Below are 13,106 nucleotides of genomic sequence, written 5' to 3' on the forward strand. Positions count from 1 at the left end.
CCCCTCCTTCTGCCCTGTCCCTCTTCTTTACTCCTCAGTCTAAAAGGTTGTTCAAGGAGACTCCAGGATTGGGGTCCACCTCGTCACTTTCACCAGGAGCCTTTTTTTCTGACTGACTTGCCAGAGCTCCCCATCAGTCCTCACCGTGCCTCTGGAAGCAAAGGGAAAGCAGCTGGGGGATCCTGGCAGAAGAGAGTCCAGGTAAAGCAGGCTTGAGAATGGATGGGGGGGGGGGGGTGTCACAGGTCTGAGCACAGAGCCAGGGTTGGGGTGGGGGGAGCAGGGAGCAGCCAGGAAGGATTGTAGGTTCTGCTGCTCGCTTGATTAAGGGGGTCAGCGTGTGTATGTGTCATCGAGGTGGGCAGGGAAGGGGAGGGCTGTGCGTGGGGTGGGGGGAGGATATATATACGCTGGTGTGGCTGATACGGCAGAAACGAGCCTCCCAGCCGAAGGAGCCAGGCTACCCACAGCTCTCAGGTAGGCAGCTGCATGCGAACCCCAGCCCCAAGACAAACAGCTGGGAGCCCCGGGAAGGAGCACAGCAGCCAGGGGCTCTTTCCTCACCCTCTCTCCTTTGTCCAGGGCGGATGCTGCTGGCCTCCTGGAAAATTATTTCTCCATTCCTCTTACTTTCAGTGCTCAGCCAAGGGGTGGGAGGGGGGACGGCTGAGGTTTTTATCCTGAAGAGAGAGATGCAGAAGAGCTGAACTTGGAGATGAGAAAAAGTTTTGATTCCCCGGTTGTGGCCCTGACTATGTCGTTGTTATCTGCTGGGAAAAGGTGGATGCAGGAGTGAGATGAGGGGAGGAGCAGGCACTGGGGCAGGGGGCTTGTGCGTGATTCCTGTGCGTGGCTGACTTCCTTTCTTCCCTTGCCTCGGAGTGCAGAGTGCATTCAGGCTGGTTTTCAGCATACCCCTGAACTTGATTTGGAGTGGGATTTTTCCGTCCTACGGGAACCCTTCTCCCTTACGCACTGAATAGAAATTGCTGGTAATGATGTGGGGGAAGTGGGACCCGGGGCATCACGCTCGACCGGTACAGCGCGGAACGCGGCCACTGTGTGTGAGACCCACGTAGATTTCCGCAGGGATGACCTTGGACGTCCAGACCCTGAATTATGTGGTGGTTTCTTCTTTTTCTTTGCATGTTTCTCCTCCTGCCCATCTCTCCCACTTAAAGGTCTCTGCTGAGTCCTGCTGAATATGATGTTCAGAAGTCATCCAAACTCTCGCTCTTTCTCAGCCTCCTTTTCTGTCTCCTTTGTGCGTCTCTCTCTCTCTCTCATACACACACACACACAAATACTCTCTCACTCTCTCTCTCTATCTCTCTGCATATCTCGCTTCCCCTCCCTTCATTACCCATGCTTTCCTCCCCACATTTCACTCTGAACACGGGTAAGTTCTGGGGGAATTTCAAGTGAAGCAGGATGATTCGGGAGATGGACTATTTAAAGCAAGCTGCTTTGGACTTGAATACCCTGATCCTAGGCTTAAACATCTGTGTTTCGCTTCCTGGAGCAGCCCATAATTGCCCCAATTATAACCAATAACATTGTTCGGCAGACTAACAAAAGATGAGCTTTGCATGGCATTCGCCAGCAAGCCTAAACCGGAGTTTTCAACATAGATGGGGGGGGGGGGGGAGTAACTGCCTGGCTTCTTATCAAAACCTCCCAAAGAAATTGCTGCTCTTTCTCACTGCCTGTGGGTAGCTGCCGCACGCACACTCCTTTTTCCCATTTATAAAGTGAGGCAGGGAAATAGTCAATACACTTCCACTGATGCTGTGATACCTTGAACAGAAAGGATCAGTGTTCCTCTGGGCTTGCTGAGTCCTCTGCAGGCGAGGGTGCCTGGAGAGACCGTTCTCTACCACCATCTCAGTAAAAGGAGCAGCTTCCACCCGCCCATGTGTGCTGCCCCGTCGAGGGTCCTATGCTGCAGCCTGGGGTCTAGGGGTGCAGTTCTGTTCTCCGTGCCCCTGCTTCAGCAGCTGAAGGCTGAAGGTACTCAGGGATTCAGAGAATGCGGGAGATCTTGCATTGTCAATGAAGGGAGTCATTGCAGGATTAGGCTCAAACCTGTGCTCTCTGGAGCCGATGACAGGAGCTGTCACAAAGCCATTCTGCATTCAATCAATCCGTTATTTATCATCCACACTCCACCAGGCAGGAGAGGCGGGGCGGGGGGGGGGTGTTCTGGTGGATTCAACAGAGGTGATGATAACAACCCTTTATGCTCATGCAACGATTTACGTCTTCGCGCTTTTGCACCCATTATCCCCAGCAAACAGCCCGGTGAGCTGGTGTCATTGTCTCCGCGTTGCAGGTGGTGAAACTAAAGCTGAGAGCTCGGCTCCGCACCGTGTCTGGGAGTCTGAGCCCTGGGAGGACTGAGTCCAGCCTTCCTGGCTTCTGCACACCACCCCCTCTGGGCCAAGGGTGCTCACCAGTTAATGGGGGCGAGGGTCAGACAACACAAACACAGTGAAACAATTAGAGGACAACGCAAGGTTGGGTGTAATTAAGTCCTAAATTGCATGGTCCAGACAGCGAGTGCTAGGGGAATTTGGAAGAAGGGGCACTTGCTCCCGGATTCCGGAGATTCGAACTGGGCAGGCAAGGAGGTAGAATCTGGATGGGTTGAGGGCTTCGGGGAGGGAGGTGGCAGCCAGGACAAAGCCACAAAAGGAGGGCAAGGGAATCAGCCTTGATTGAAACCTACTGTGTGCCAGGAAGGGAACTAAACTTGTCCACATGTTTATTTTATGCTAACACCCCCTCCCCAATGCACACACATCCAGGCATGGTAGAGGTGTGAAGGTTACGGTGAGTGTTCTATGCTTTTATCAACAGGGTTCAATGAGCTCCACTCCATAGCCCCACGACTCCTGAAGCCCAGGACAGAAATTTTGCAACTGCGTCTGGGGGGAGCTACTCATCAGACATTGTAGGAAGGGAATGGGCCCTTCTCAGGAAACAGGAGTCCTTCCGACAGCATCTTGGAGCGGTTTCAATGGCTGAGAACTCATTAAGCAAATTGGATTTTCTCGATGCTTTTATTTCAACGCCCATAGGTGCTCCCACTCTCTATCCTGAGGGTTTCTTACTAACCACAGACCTTGAGATCTGGGGCACACCCATTTTGGGGGCAAGCCGATTTTCTGGGCATCTCTCTAGATAGGCTCCAATCACGTTTGGTCTTGACAGTCTGTGATCTTGTGGTTTTTCAACTGTTAGCTGCTCCCTCAGCATTGCAGAAACGAGGCCTGCCCAGCTCTGAAGGGCCTGGTGTGGCAGATGAAGTGAAAGGTTTGCTCCCCGGGAGTCTAAGTCTGGGTGAAAATGTCAGTGAATCATAGAGCCAAGGCTCAGAGCCAAGCTCCGCTCTTCCCACACTCATCCTGTGCTTCCTCCTCACCCCCATCCTCATTCATCATTTCATTCGTTCAGCCAAGAAGCACATGTGACACTCATGATAGGAGGCTTGTAGTGCTAAGTGTCAGAATGTCCTCAGCTTCGTAGGAACTCACATCCCTGCAGCTGAGCGCTAACTGAACGAGTTTAGGCCCACAGTCTCCCAAAGGGGTGTGGATGCCCCCCGTGATCCGCTGGGCTTTGGGAAATGGAAGCCTTGTTTTCTGTTATCTTTCCTAATTGGCACTTTAGTGGGTTTTAGAATGTATATAACTTACGAGTCAGTTGGGAATGTGTGCTCACAACTGTTTGATTGCTGGGGGCAGGAGCCTGGAGAGTGCTGGTCTGGATTTATGGCTCTTTGGCTTCTGGGTATTTTCTAATCTTTATGAAAGAACGTTCAGTGATTTTAATATAAAAGTAAATGAAAGCTTTTAAACATCCATTTACATTATTTTGACGGGGGCACCTGGGTGGCTCAGTGGGTTAAGCTGCTGCCTTCAGCTCAGGTCATGATCCCAGGGTCCTGGGATCGAGCCTCACATCGGGCTCTCTGCTCAGCAGGGAGCCTGCCTCCTCCTCCTCTCTCTCTCTGCCTGCCTCTCTGCCTACTTCTGATCTGTCTGTCAAATAAATAAAAATCTTTAAAAAAAAAATTATTTTGACCGCCTATGTGGAACCATGGGCCAGAATCAGGAAGATCAAAGTTCAGAAGGACCCCTTTCCAGCTTTGAGGCAGCCCTGACAAGAAATATGTCTGTGGTGCCTCTCCAGGTCCTCACCGGAGCCCGGACTGCTGCCCTGAGGCCACTTCCTCAGGAAACCCTCATCTTCCCTTCCTCTTCCCTCCCGCCTTCTTGCTTCCCCTTCCCAGGACAGCACACATATCCGGCCACTTAACAAATTAAAAATACTAACCATCTCACCCAACTGCCCCTTTCTGGAGAAGGGGAAGCTGAGGCCCGGAGAAAGAAAGGGCCTTGCTCCAGATCCCACAGGGAAACAGAGAGCAGAGGCTGGAGCCCAGGACTCTCTCGTTTCTAAGCCCAGGGCTCTGGCTCATTCATTGCTCACCAGCACCAACCCTATTTGTTCTGTTGTAGGGGGTGCAGGACACGCTTTGCCCTCCACCTCCTCTATGCTCGCTCCCTCTTCGCAGGTGGAAATTCAGAGCAGAAGGAGGACCTTTTTGAATGTAAGTGAAAGGAGAAAAAGCCACTAAAGAGGCCTCCCTCAGTAACAGCTGGTGAACTAGCAAAATCCCATGTAGGACTCCTGTCTAAGATGAGTCAAAGAAATGAGGCGTGTGGAAGACACACCCCTGTGCCTATGGGCAATAAGAAACTCCTTTGGGAAGGACAGGCAATAATAAGGACGTTGCAATAGGTGAGAGGGAGCCCAGAGCTCAGGATAAAGGGGGATCGTTAGGATGAACTCGCCTACCCAGAGACAGACAGCAGCAGAGATCCTGAGTGGCCTAGTGAGAGCAGGAGCTTGGTGATCAGATGGGCTTGAGGCTCCCCTCTGCCACTCTGAGTCATTACTCCTCTGTCTTCTCAACTGTAAAATGGGGATAATAGCACTTACCCCACAGGATGGAGCTTACAAAGCAATTAGCCCAGCACCTGGCTCGTCATACTCTAAATATGAGAGTAAGGTGATGACGGTTGAAGACAGAGACTGGCCCAGGGAGATCCCTCCAGAACTAGCCAACCGTTCTGAAGCAGAAGCAGTATGTAGAGTTTATGGTTTTCCAGAACACGCCGTTTGACGTCAGCACGTCAGAGTTTGAGTTCTGGCTCTGCTATTTATAAGCTAGATGGTCTTAGCCCAGTTGCTTAACCCCTATGAACTTACGTTCCTCTCAAAAAGAAGTATGTTCTTAACCCTTGGTTCGAGGGTTGTAGAAGAATATAAAAATCTTTTGTGACTTGTAAAGAATAATATCTACACACATGGTTGCTGAAAAGAACAGAGACCACGTACATGCCTCTAGAAGGAAGGCTGTCCCTCCCCCCTTCTCCACTAAAAGCACCAATCTTAAACAGGCTTTCTCAGAGGCCATAAGATGAAACTCAATTAACTTCCAGCTTCATACGTAATCCTCCAAACAGATAAGCAACTAATTATATTGCCCTGGGAAGCAAGATTACATGCAAATAGATTAAGGCTAAAACACAGTGGTATTTTATCTCCATAAGCAACAAGGCACAATTAAATTTATGAGGTGTCGTTACCAAAATAAGAGGTAATTAAACATTTCTTTATTCAATAAGAGATGTCCAGATTATAGCAGCACCACATGAAAGTGTTAGCTGAGTGTATTTTGCTTGGTTCACCAAGTGAAATACAAGCCAGGTGAAATTCATACATATTCTGGGCAGTTCTATTTACTGATGGTCGTTTTCTTGCAATAAACCACCTCCACCACCTGTCCTGATCCCCATTTTGCAGTTGAGAAGACAAACACTTGCAGGTAAAATAACTCACCCAGAATCACACCGAGGGTAAAGATTAAATGTATATTTATTTATATTTATGAATATATTAATCATGAATCAATATATTAATCATGAATCAATTAGCTACCCACCCCTCACCTTACTTGGCATTAACTGATACACAGAGCTACAAGAAAAAGCACATCGATTTCGTGGAGATTTCTTAAAAATGAAAAACTTCTACTGAGCTTCCAGAATTCAACCTAGAACACAATGGTACTCGGTGTTGTGAGGAGTACCAAAAAAACAAAATACAGTCCGCTCTGTGAGGATAATTAGATTTATTTTGAGCTTTCACTTATATTGGCCTCACCAAAATATGACAGCCTTGGAGATAGACCTTGGAGATAGTCTCATTTTAAGGATTCTTAGAATTGCTGAGAATAAAGAGCTTTGTGTATGAATGGGTTTTAAACAAGAGATGGAGTCACTTGTTCAGAGTGAGGGGTGGGGGGACAGAGAGGGTAGGGAGGTTGGAGCCTGAAAGAGAGGTGTCCCATGAACCCGCCGGGAAGGCCAAGCTAATGCCAAGTAGATTCAAGAAGGTTTGCCAAGTGCCAGACCAAGGACAGCTCATGTTTTATATGCGGAAAAGCTACCAGGCGCATTTTACATGCTAAATGTCCCAGGAGCTCATCTTCTTTCTTCACCTCACCCTAAAAACCCATTTACCCAGAATATGAGATAACAAACATCAGTCAGTCCACCGGGCATTTCCTGAATGTGCAAGTAGCCGTGGTTAATGAGGTTCATGAAAAATCTCAGCCAGAGAGCATTTCATTAACAGCTGTCACAACTTATCAGCTCAGCCTATGCAAACATTATGTATTGCAATTGTGTATGAGGAAGAAACCCGTCCCTCTTCTCCTAGCCTTCCCTTTCCTCTGCGACATGCAGACACTGCCACCATGTGCCCAGAGAGGGCACAGCCATGCCATTCTGGACAAACGTTACAAAAATGTCTCCCAAAGAGAAGGACTGAAATTTAGTAGGATAAGAAATGGTAAGGCAAGTCTCAAATTAAACAAAAGACATAGGCAGTCCTCCGTTTAAGACTCGTGTTTATATGGCGGCTGTTTGAAATTCAAGACACATTTTCTCTTCAAAAGGACCTGTGTGATGAGGTTCTATAGCTTGTGTACCGACACCTATTTGACCTGCAAACTTCACATAGGACACTACTCCAACCATGCCTCACAGCCCTTTGTAACCAGGCTTCTGCTGGAGCGTGCATGGGGCTCAGGATGAGAATGGCATCTTGCCTCACTCTGGAAGACACTGTTCCCACCCCAACCCCCTCAAACTCAACACTCACCTAAGAGACATGCTGTCAGCCCCACAGATCCTGAAGCCCCACAGATCCTGTGCCATTAGATTCCTGGGCCCTGTGAGGCCGAGGCTCCTGGACACTCCTCATCTCTCCGTGAGCTAGGGAGAAAAAGAATGCTCCTGAGATACTTAGCAAACATTCTGAGCACATCTTAAGTGCCAGAAATACATGGAACTATAGAACATGGTCTCTGCCCTTCAGAAGTCACCATCCAGTGGGACAGACAGACACAGAAGTCCAAGCTTACAGTACAATGTCACAAGTGCCATGCAAGGGACGATGACAATATCATACAGTGAAGGCTATGCTTTGAGCTCTTCCTTTTATAACTTTTTATTCAGGACTGGTTATGTGCCAAGGGCTGGCACAAACAGCCTACAAACACCAACTGCCTACAAACACCAACACGTTCATGATCGTGTGAGACAAGTACTGTGATTGTGCAAGTTTTACGGATGAGAAGCTGAGGAGTTGAGTTACGCTATGGGATCTGGACCCAGTCGGTCTGTAGTGAGGAGCAGATGAGAAAATGCGAATCACAGCTCAGGGACACAGGTCTGTTGTGCCTGGCTGACAGGTCCCTGAGGCTTTCTTCCTTCCCACTGTGATGTGCTGCTTCCCCATGCCTTGAAATTCATTTCCATCCAGGGGTCGGAGCTGGCTTCCCAGAGGGGATAATTCTTGAGGTGTGTACCAATATGAGTGGGAGACAGGTATTCTGGGCAGAAGGAAGAACATGTGCCAACGTCCAAAGGCATTAAAAACAGGAGAGAAATGGGAACTCTCCATGTTTCACTAGGACCAGAGGGGATGCCAGTGTGAACAACAGGAGACAAAGTTAGAAAATTGGGGCAGGAGCAGTACGCAGTCCCAGTGGGGTTTCAGTATGAAGTGACGTCATCAGATCTGGAGATGTCTTGGTGGGAGGCCAGATCATTAGCTGGACTAATTAGAAGATCATCACAATAACCAAGATAGGAAGTCTCAACTAAGGCACTGGCCCTTGGAATAGAGAAGAAAATGCATATGAGAGGTTTCTTTGTATCAGGGTTTGTCTTCATTGTTCATTAGCCCCGGAGCCCCATTATCTGGAGGGTAGAGTCCAAATCCTTTGGATGGCAAACAAGGGCCAGTTCCATCTGAGCGAAACTTCTCTTTCCACAAGGAGCTTCCCTTAGGCCGTGAAGGCAGGTGGCCCTGGGACACCAGTGCACTCACCACCCCCTCACAGGCTGTGGTCCTAACACAGCCTTTCCAAAGGCTGTTTCCTGGTCCTCTCACATGCCCTCTTCTTTCTCCTCTTGGCAAACTGTTACTCATTCAAAACCCCTCTCAAATGTCCCCTCATGGACTTAACAAACACGATTGAGTATCTTTTCGTGGACAACCTCTTGTTATGAGCTACTTGGATGACACAGAACAAGGCCAGTGGTGAATTCAACTGCAAGACCCCCTTCCTTCTCTTGACATGCTCCATTCCACGCCCATCTTCCACCGGGGATTCTCAGACTTTAGCATGTATCTGGATGTCCTGAGGATCCTGCTAAAAAAGCAGCTCCAACTTTTCAGGAGTTAGGTCCAGGGTTAGGTTGAGGGTTAGGACCCTACATTCTGGTCCCTTGTGATGCTAAAGCTGGTCTGTAGGCTGCCTTTAACAAACAAGGCTTATGTCTCAGTAGAGTCTGATGAAAAAGCAATAAGACAATAATTTTTATTTTTCTAGGCCGGGCTCTTTGTTGAGGTAAAATTTATGCACAGTGAAATGCACAGGATTTAAATGTACAATTCCATGGGATTCAGCAAACGTACAGACCCCTGTGACCCACACCTCAGTCAAGAACATTCGCCACGTTCCCAGAAAGTTCCCTTGCTCCCCTTTTCACTTAATCCTCCAAGTAAAGCTGTTTCTACAGGGACACAAACCGATGCAGTCCAAGGAAATAGCTTTCTGATTCAGGAGGCTTGATCACAGAGTAAATTTAAAGAGAAGCAGGAAAAACTGTACATCTCTCAGGCAATCCCACATAAAGAATGTCAATGACTGATCTAACTAATGATGGTTGGAGCTATTATCTTCCTGTCTTGGTTCATTTTTCAATAAAGAACCACACATACCCAGACCTGTGTTTTGCATGGATGAGCGTGGTGAGCACAGAGTCCCTGGGATCAGGAAGCGAGCTCACACCTCGCCCAGGAAACAGACAAAGGGCCCAGAGTGGGGAGGCTTCTGGGAAGAGCAAATTCTGGCACGCCGGTCATCCCTGGCTGAGACAGAAGGCTGGTGGGGGGAGAGACAAACCAAGTACACAAGTCATTCATAAATCTCACTCTCCCACGGCACTTTGCAAACCTTCCCTTACGGATCTCATGTCTTTGCAACTGCCCTGTGCCAAGACAGGTACCGCCAATTCCCCTTTCATAGGTATGAAAACTGAAGCTCGGAGAGACCATCTAAGGTCCCACATTGGTAAGTGGCAAAGTGAGGTCTTTAGCTCCCTGGAAACGCTTACGCAGGTTGAAGCCAGCTATGTGGCAAGGATCACAAGGGTGCTCTCCCTAGGGGCCCAGACACTAGCCTCTGCCCCAAGGGGCAGGCTCCCTGTATCCTCGATGACCCATATCCTTCTGGGAGGGGAAACTTGGGCTCTGGTGCTATCTCCTCTGGTGCGTCCCCCCATGTGAGGCCCCCACAGAATGGCTCTTCTAATGGCCGCCCACCCTCCCTTGTGTTTTGGCATTTTAGCCCCCGGCTTCCTGCTCCTGCACCATGAAAATCCTGCTTTGTGACCTCCTGCTGCTCAGCCTCATCTCCAGTGTGTCCGGCAGCTGCCAGAAGGACTGTCTGACCTGCCGAGAGAAGCTCCGCCCCGCTCTCGACAGCTTCAGCCTTGAGGTAGGCCCTGGAGCGTCCCCCTCTTCTCCTCTCTCCTTCCTCCAGACCCAGAATGAGAAGTTCCGGCCTTGCCCAGAGGGCACGTGACTCGCCTGGTGTCACGTGGTCAGCAGGCCCCAGAAGCCGGGCCTCCGCATCTTCTAAGTGCACACCCTGACATCTTTCCACCTCTCCACATTCAAATAAAGGCCTGCGTGTGCTGCTATTTTGTTCCCATTATTAAAATAATGCACACTCATGTTGGAGATTTTGGCAAATTCAGAGAAGCCTATAAGAAAGAGAATTACCTTTAATCCCACCTGTCAGAGAAAGAACCCTAGTTTGTTTTTTTTTTTTTTAAGATTTTATTTATTTATTTGACAGAGATCACAAGTAGGCAGAGAGGAAGGCAGAGAGAGAGAGGGAAGCGGGCTCCCTGCTGAGCAGAGAGCCCGATGCGGGACTCGATCCCAGGACCCTGAGATCATGACCTGAGCCGAAGGCAGTGGTTTAACACACTGAGCCACCCAGGCGCCCCAGAACCCTAGTTTTTTCACTTGCTATATTATACCAGCATAATTTCCCCCACGTTATTTTACTTTAAGTTCTTTCTTACTATGAATACGGCTTAGTTTGTTTAACTCTTCCCCTCCCGTTGACCTTCATTTTTGGTATTATAGGTAATTCTACAATGAATCCTAAATGTTTCCTCATACTTTAAGGTTTGAATTTGAGATGCTAATCTGGCATTAGATTTCTTTTCACTAAATAAATTGCTTTCTCAATGCTTTCATGTCAGTCTAAATAGTTATTCCTCTATGACATTCAGTATAACTCGATTATTTTTTCTTGGTAGTCAGACTTCTTTTTTTTTTTTTTTTAAAGATTTTTTATTTATTTGACAGACAGAGATTACAAGTAGACAGAGAGGCCGGCAGAGAGAGAGAGAGGGAAGCAGGCTCCCTGCTGAGCAGAGAGCCCGATGCGGGACTCGATCCCAGGACCCTGGGATCATGACCTGAGCCGAAGGCAGCGGCTTAACCCACTGAGCCACCCAGGCGCCCCAAGTCAGACTTCTTTCAAAAGATGTTGTATTTGGGGGCGCCTAGGTGGCTGAGTCTTTAAGCATCTGCGTTTGGCTCAGGTCATGATCCCAAGGTCCTGAGATCGAGCCCCGCATCAGGGTCCCTGCTCAGCGGGGTAGCCTGCTTCTCCCTCTCCCTCTCCCCTGCTTGTGTTCCCTCTCTTACTATTTCTCTCTGTCAAATAAATAAATAAAATCTTTTTTTAAAAAGATGTCATATTTCAAACGTTTCAATCTTTTTTTTACTTTGATTTCTTTATTCATTACTTTTTAAAATTTCTTTTTTATTTATTTTCAGCATAACAGTATTCATTATTTTTGCATCACACCCAGTGCTCCATGCAATCCGTGCCCTCTATAATACCCACCACCTGGTACCCCGACCTCCCACCCCCTGCCCCTTCAAAACCCTCAGATTGTTTTTCAGAGTTCATAGTCTCTCATGGTTCACCTCCCCTTCCAATTTCCCCCAACTCCCTTCTCCTCTCTATCTCCCCATGTCCTCCATGCTATTTGTTATGCTCCACAAATAAGTGAAACTGTATGATAATTGACTCTCTCTGCTTGACTTATTTCACTCAGCATAATCTCTACCAGTCCCGTCCATGTTGCTACAAAAGTTGGGTATTCGTCCTTTCTGATGGAGGCATAATACTCCATAGTGTATATGGACCACATCTTCCTTATCCATTCGTCCGTTGAAGGGCATCTTGGTTCTTTCCACAGTTTGGCGACCGTAGCCATTGCTGCTATAAACATTGGGGTACAGATGGCCCTTCTTTTCACTACATCTGTATCTTTGGGGTAAATATCCAGTAGTGCAATTGCAGGATCATAGGTAGCTCTATTTTTAATTTCTTAAGGAACCTACACACTGTTTTCCAAACTGGCTGCACCAACTTGCATTCCCACCAGCAGTGTAAGAGGGCTCCCCTATCTCCACATCCTCTCCAACACTTGTTCATTTTGGCCATTCTAACTGGTATAAGGTGGTATCTCAATGTGGTTTTAATTTGAATCTCCCTGAGGGCTAGTGATGATGAACATTTTTTCATGTGTCTGATAGCCATTTGTATGTCTTCATTGGAGAAATGTCTGTTCATATCTTCTGCCCATTTTTTGATATGATTGTCTGTTTTGTGTGTGTTGAGTTTGAGGAATTCTTTATAGATCCTGGATATCAACCTTTTGTCTGTACTGTCATTTGCAAATATCTTCTCTCATTCCGTGGGTTGCCTCTTTGTTTTCTTGACTGTTTGGTTTTTTTTTGGTTTGTTTTTTTTTTTTTTTTTTTTTTTGCTGTGCAGAAACTTTTGATTTTGATGAAGTCCCGAAAGTTCATCTTCACTTTTGTTTCCTTTGCCTTTGGAGACATATTTTGAAAGAAGTTGCTGTGGCTGATATCGAAGAGATTACTGCCTATGTTCTCCTCTAGGATTCTGATGGATTCCTATCTCACATTGAGGTCTTTTATCCATTTTGAGTTTATCTTTGTAAGAGAATGGTCGAGTTTCATTCTTCTACATATAGCTGCCCAGTTTTCCCAGCACCATTTATTGAAGAGACTGTCTTTTTTCCACTGTATATTTTTTCCTGTTTGGTCGAAGATTATTTGACCATGGAGTTGAGGGACCATTATCTGGGCTCTCTACTCTGTTCCACTGGTCTATGTGTCTGTTTTTATGCCAGTACCATGCTGTCTTGGTGATCACAGCTTTGTAGTAAAACTTGAAATCAGGTAACGTGATGCCCCCCATTTTATTTTTGTTTTTCAACATTTCCTTAGCGATTCGGGGTCTCTTCTGATTCCATATAAATTTTTGGATTCTTTGCTCCAGCTCTTTGAAGAATACCGGTGGAATTTTGATCGGAATGGCATTAAAAGTATAGATTGCTCTA

The 13,106-nt window shown here is 47.5% G+C and overlaps 1 protein-coding gene across 2 annotated transcripts in view; it reads left to right on the top strand.

Moving 5' to 3' along the window:
• Nucleotides 1–13,106, top strand: part of PNOC (prepronociceptin) — a 26,669-nt gene continuing 13,563 nt past the window's right edge. The window contains exons 1-2 of one of the 2 annotated variants that reach the window (XM_082726864.1): nt 1–201; nt 9,995–10,144. In XM_082726864.1, the coding sequence (XP_082582990.1) occupies nt 10,019–10,144 (126 nt within the window). In that variant the 5' untranslated portion in view covers nt 1–201; nt 9,995–10,018. Of the gene's footprint in view, nt 202–395; nt 478–9,994; nt 10,145–13,106 lie in introns of those variants that run through there. The other variant, XM_082726863.1, reaches the window with a different exon arrangement.

This window comes from Mustela nivalis, assembly GCF_964662115.1.
Source record: "Mustela nivalis genome assembly, chromosome: 4".
Lineage (NCBI taxonomy): Eukaryota > Metazoa > Chordata > Mammalia > Carnivora > Mustelidae > Mustela > Mustela nivalis.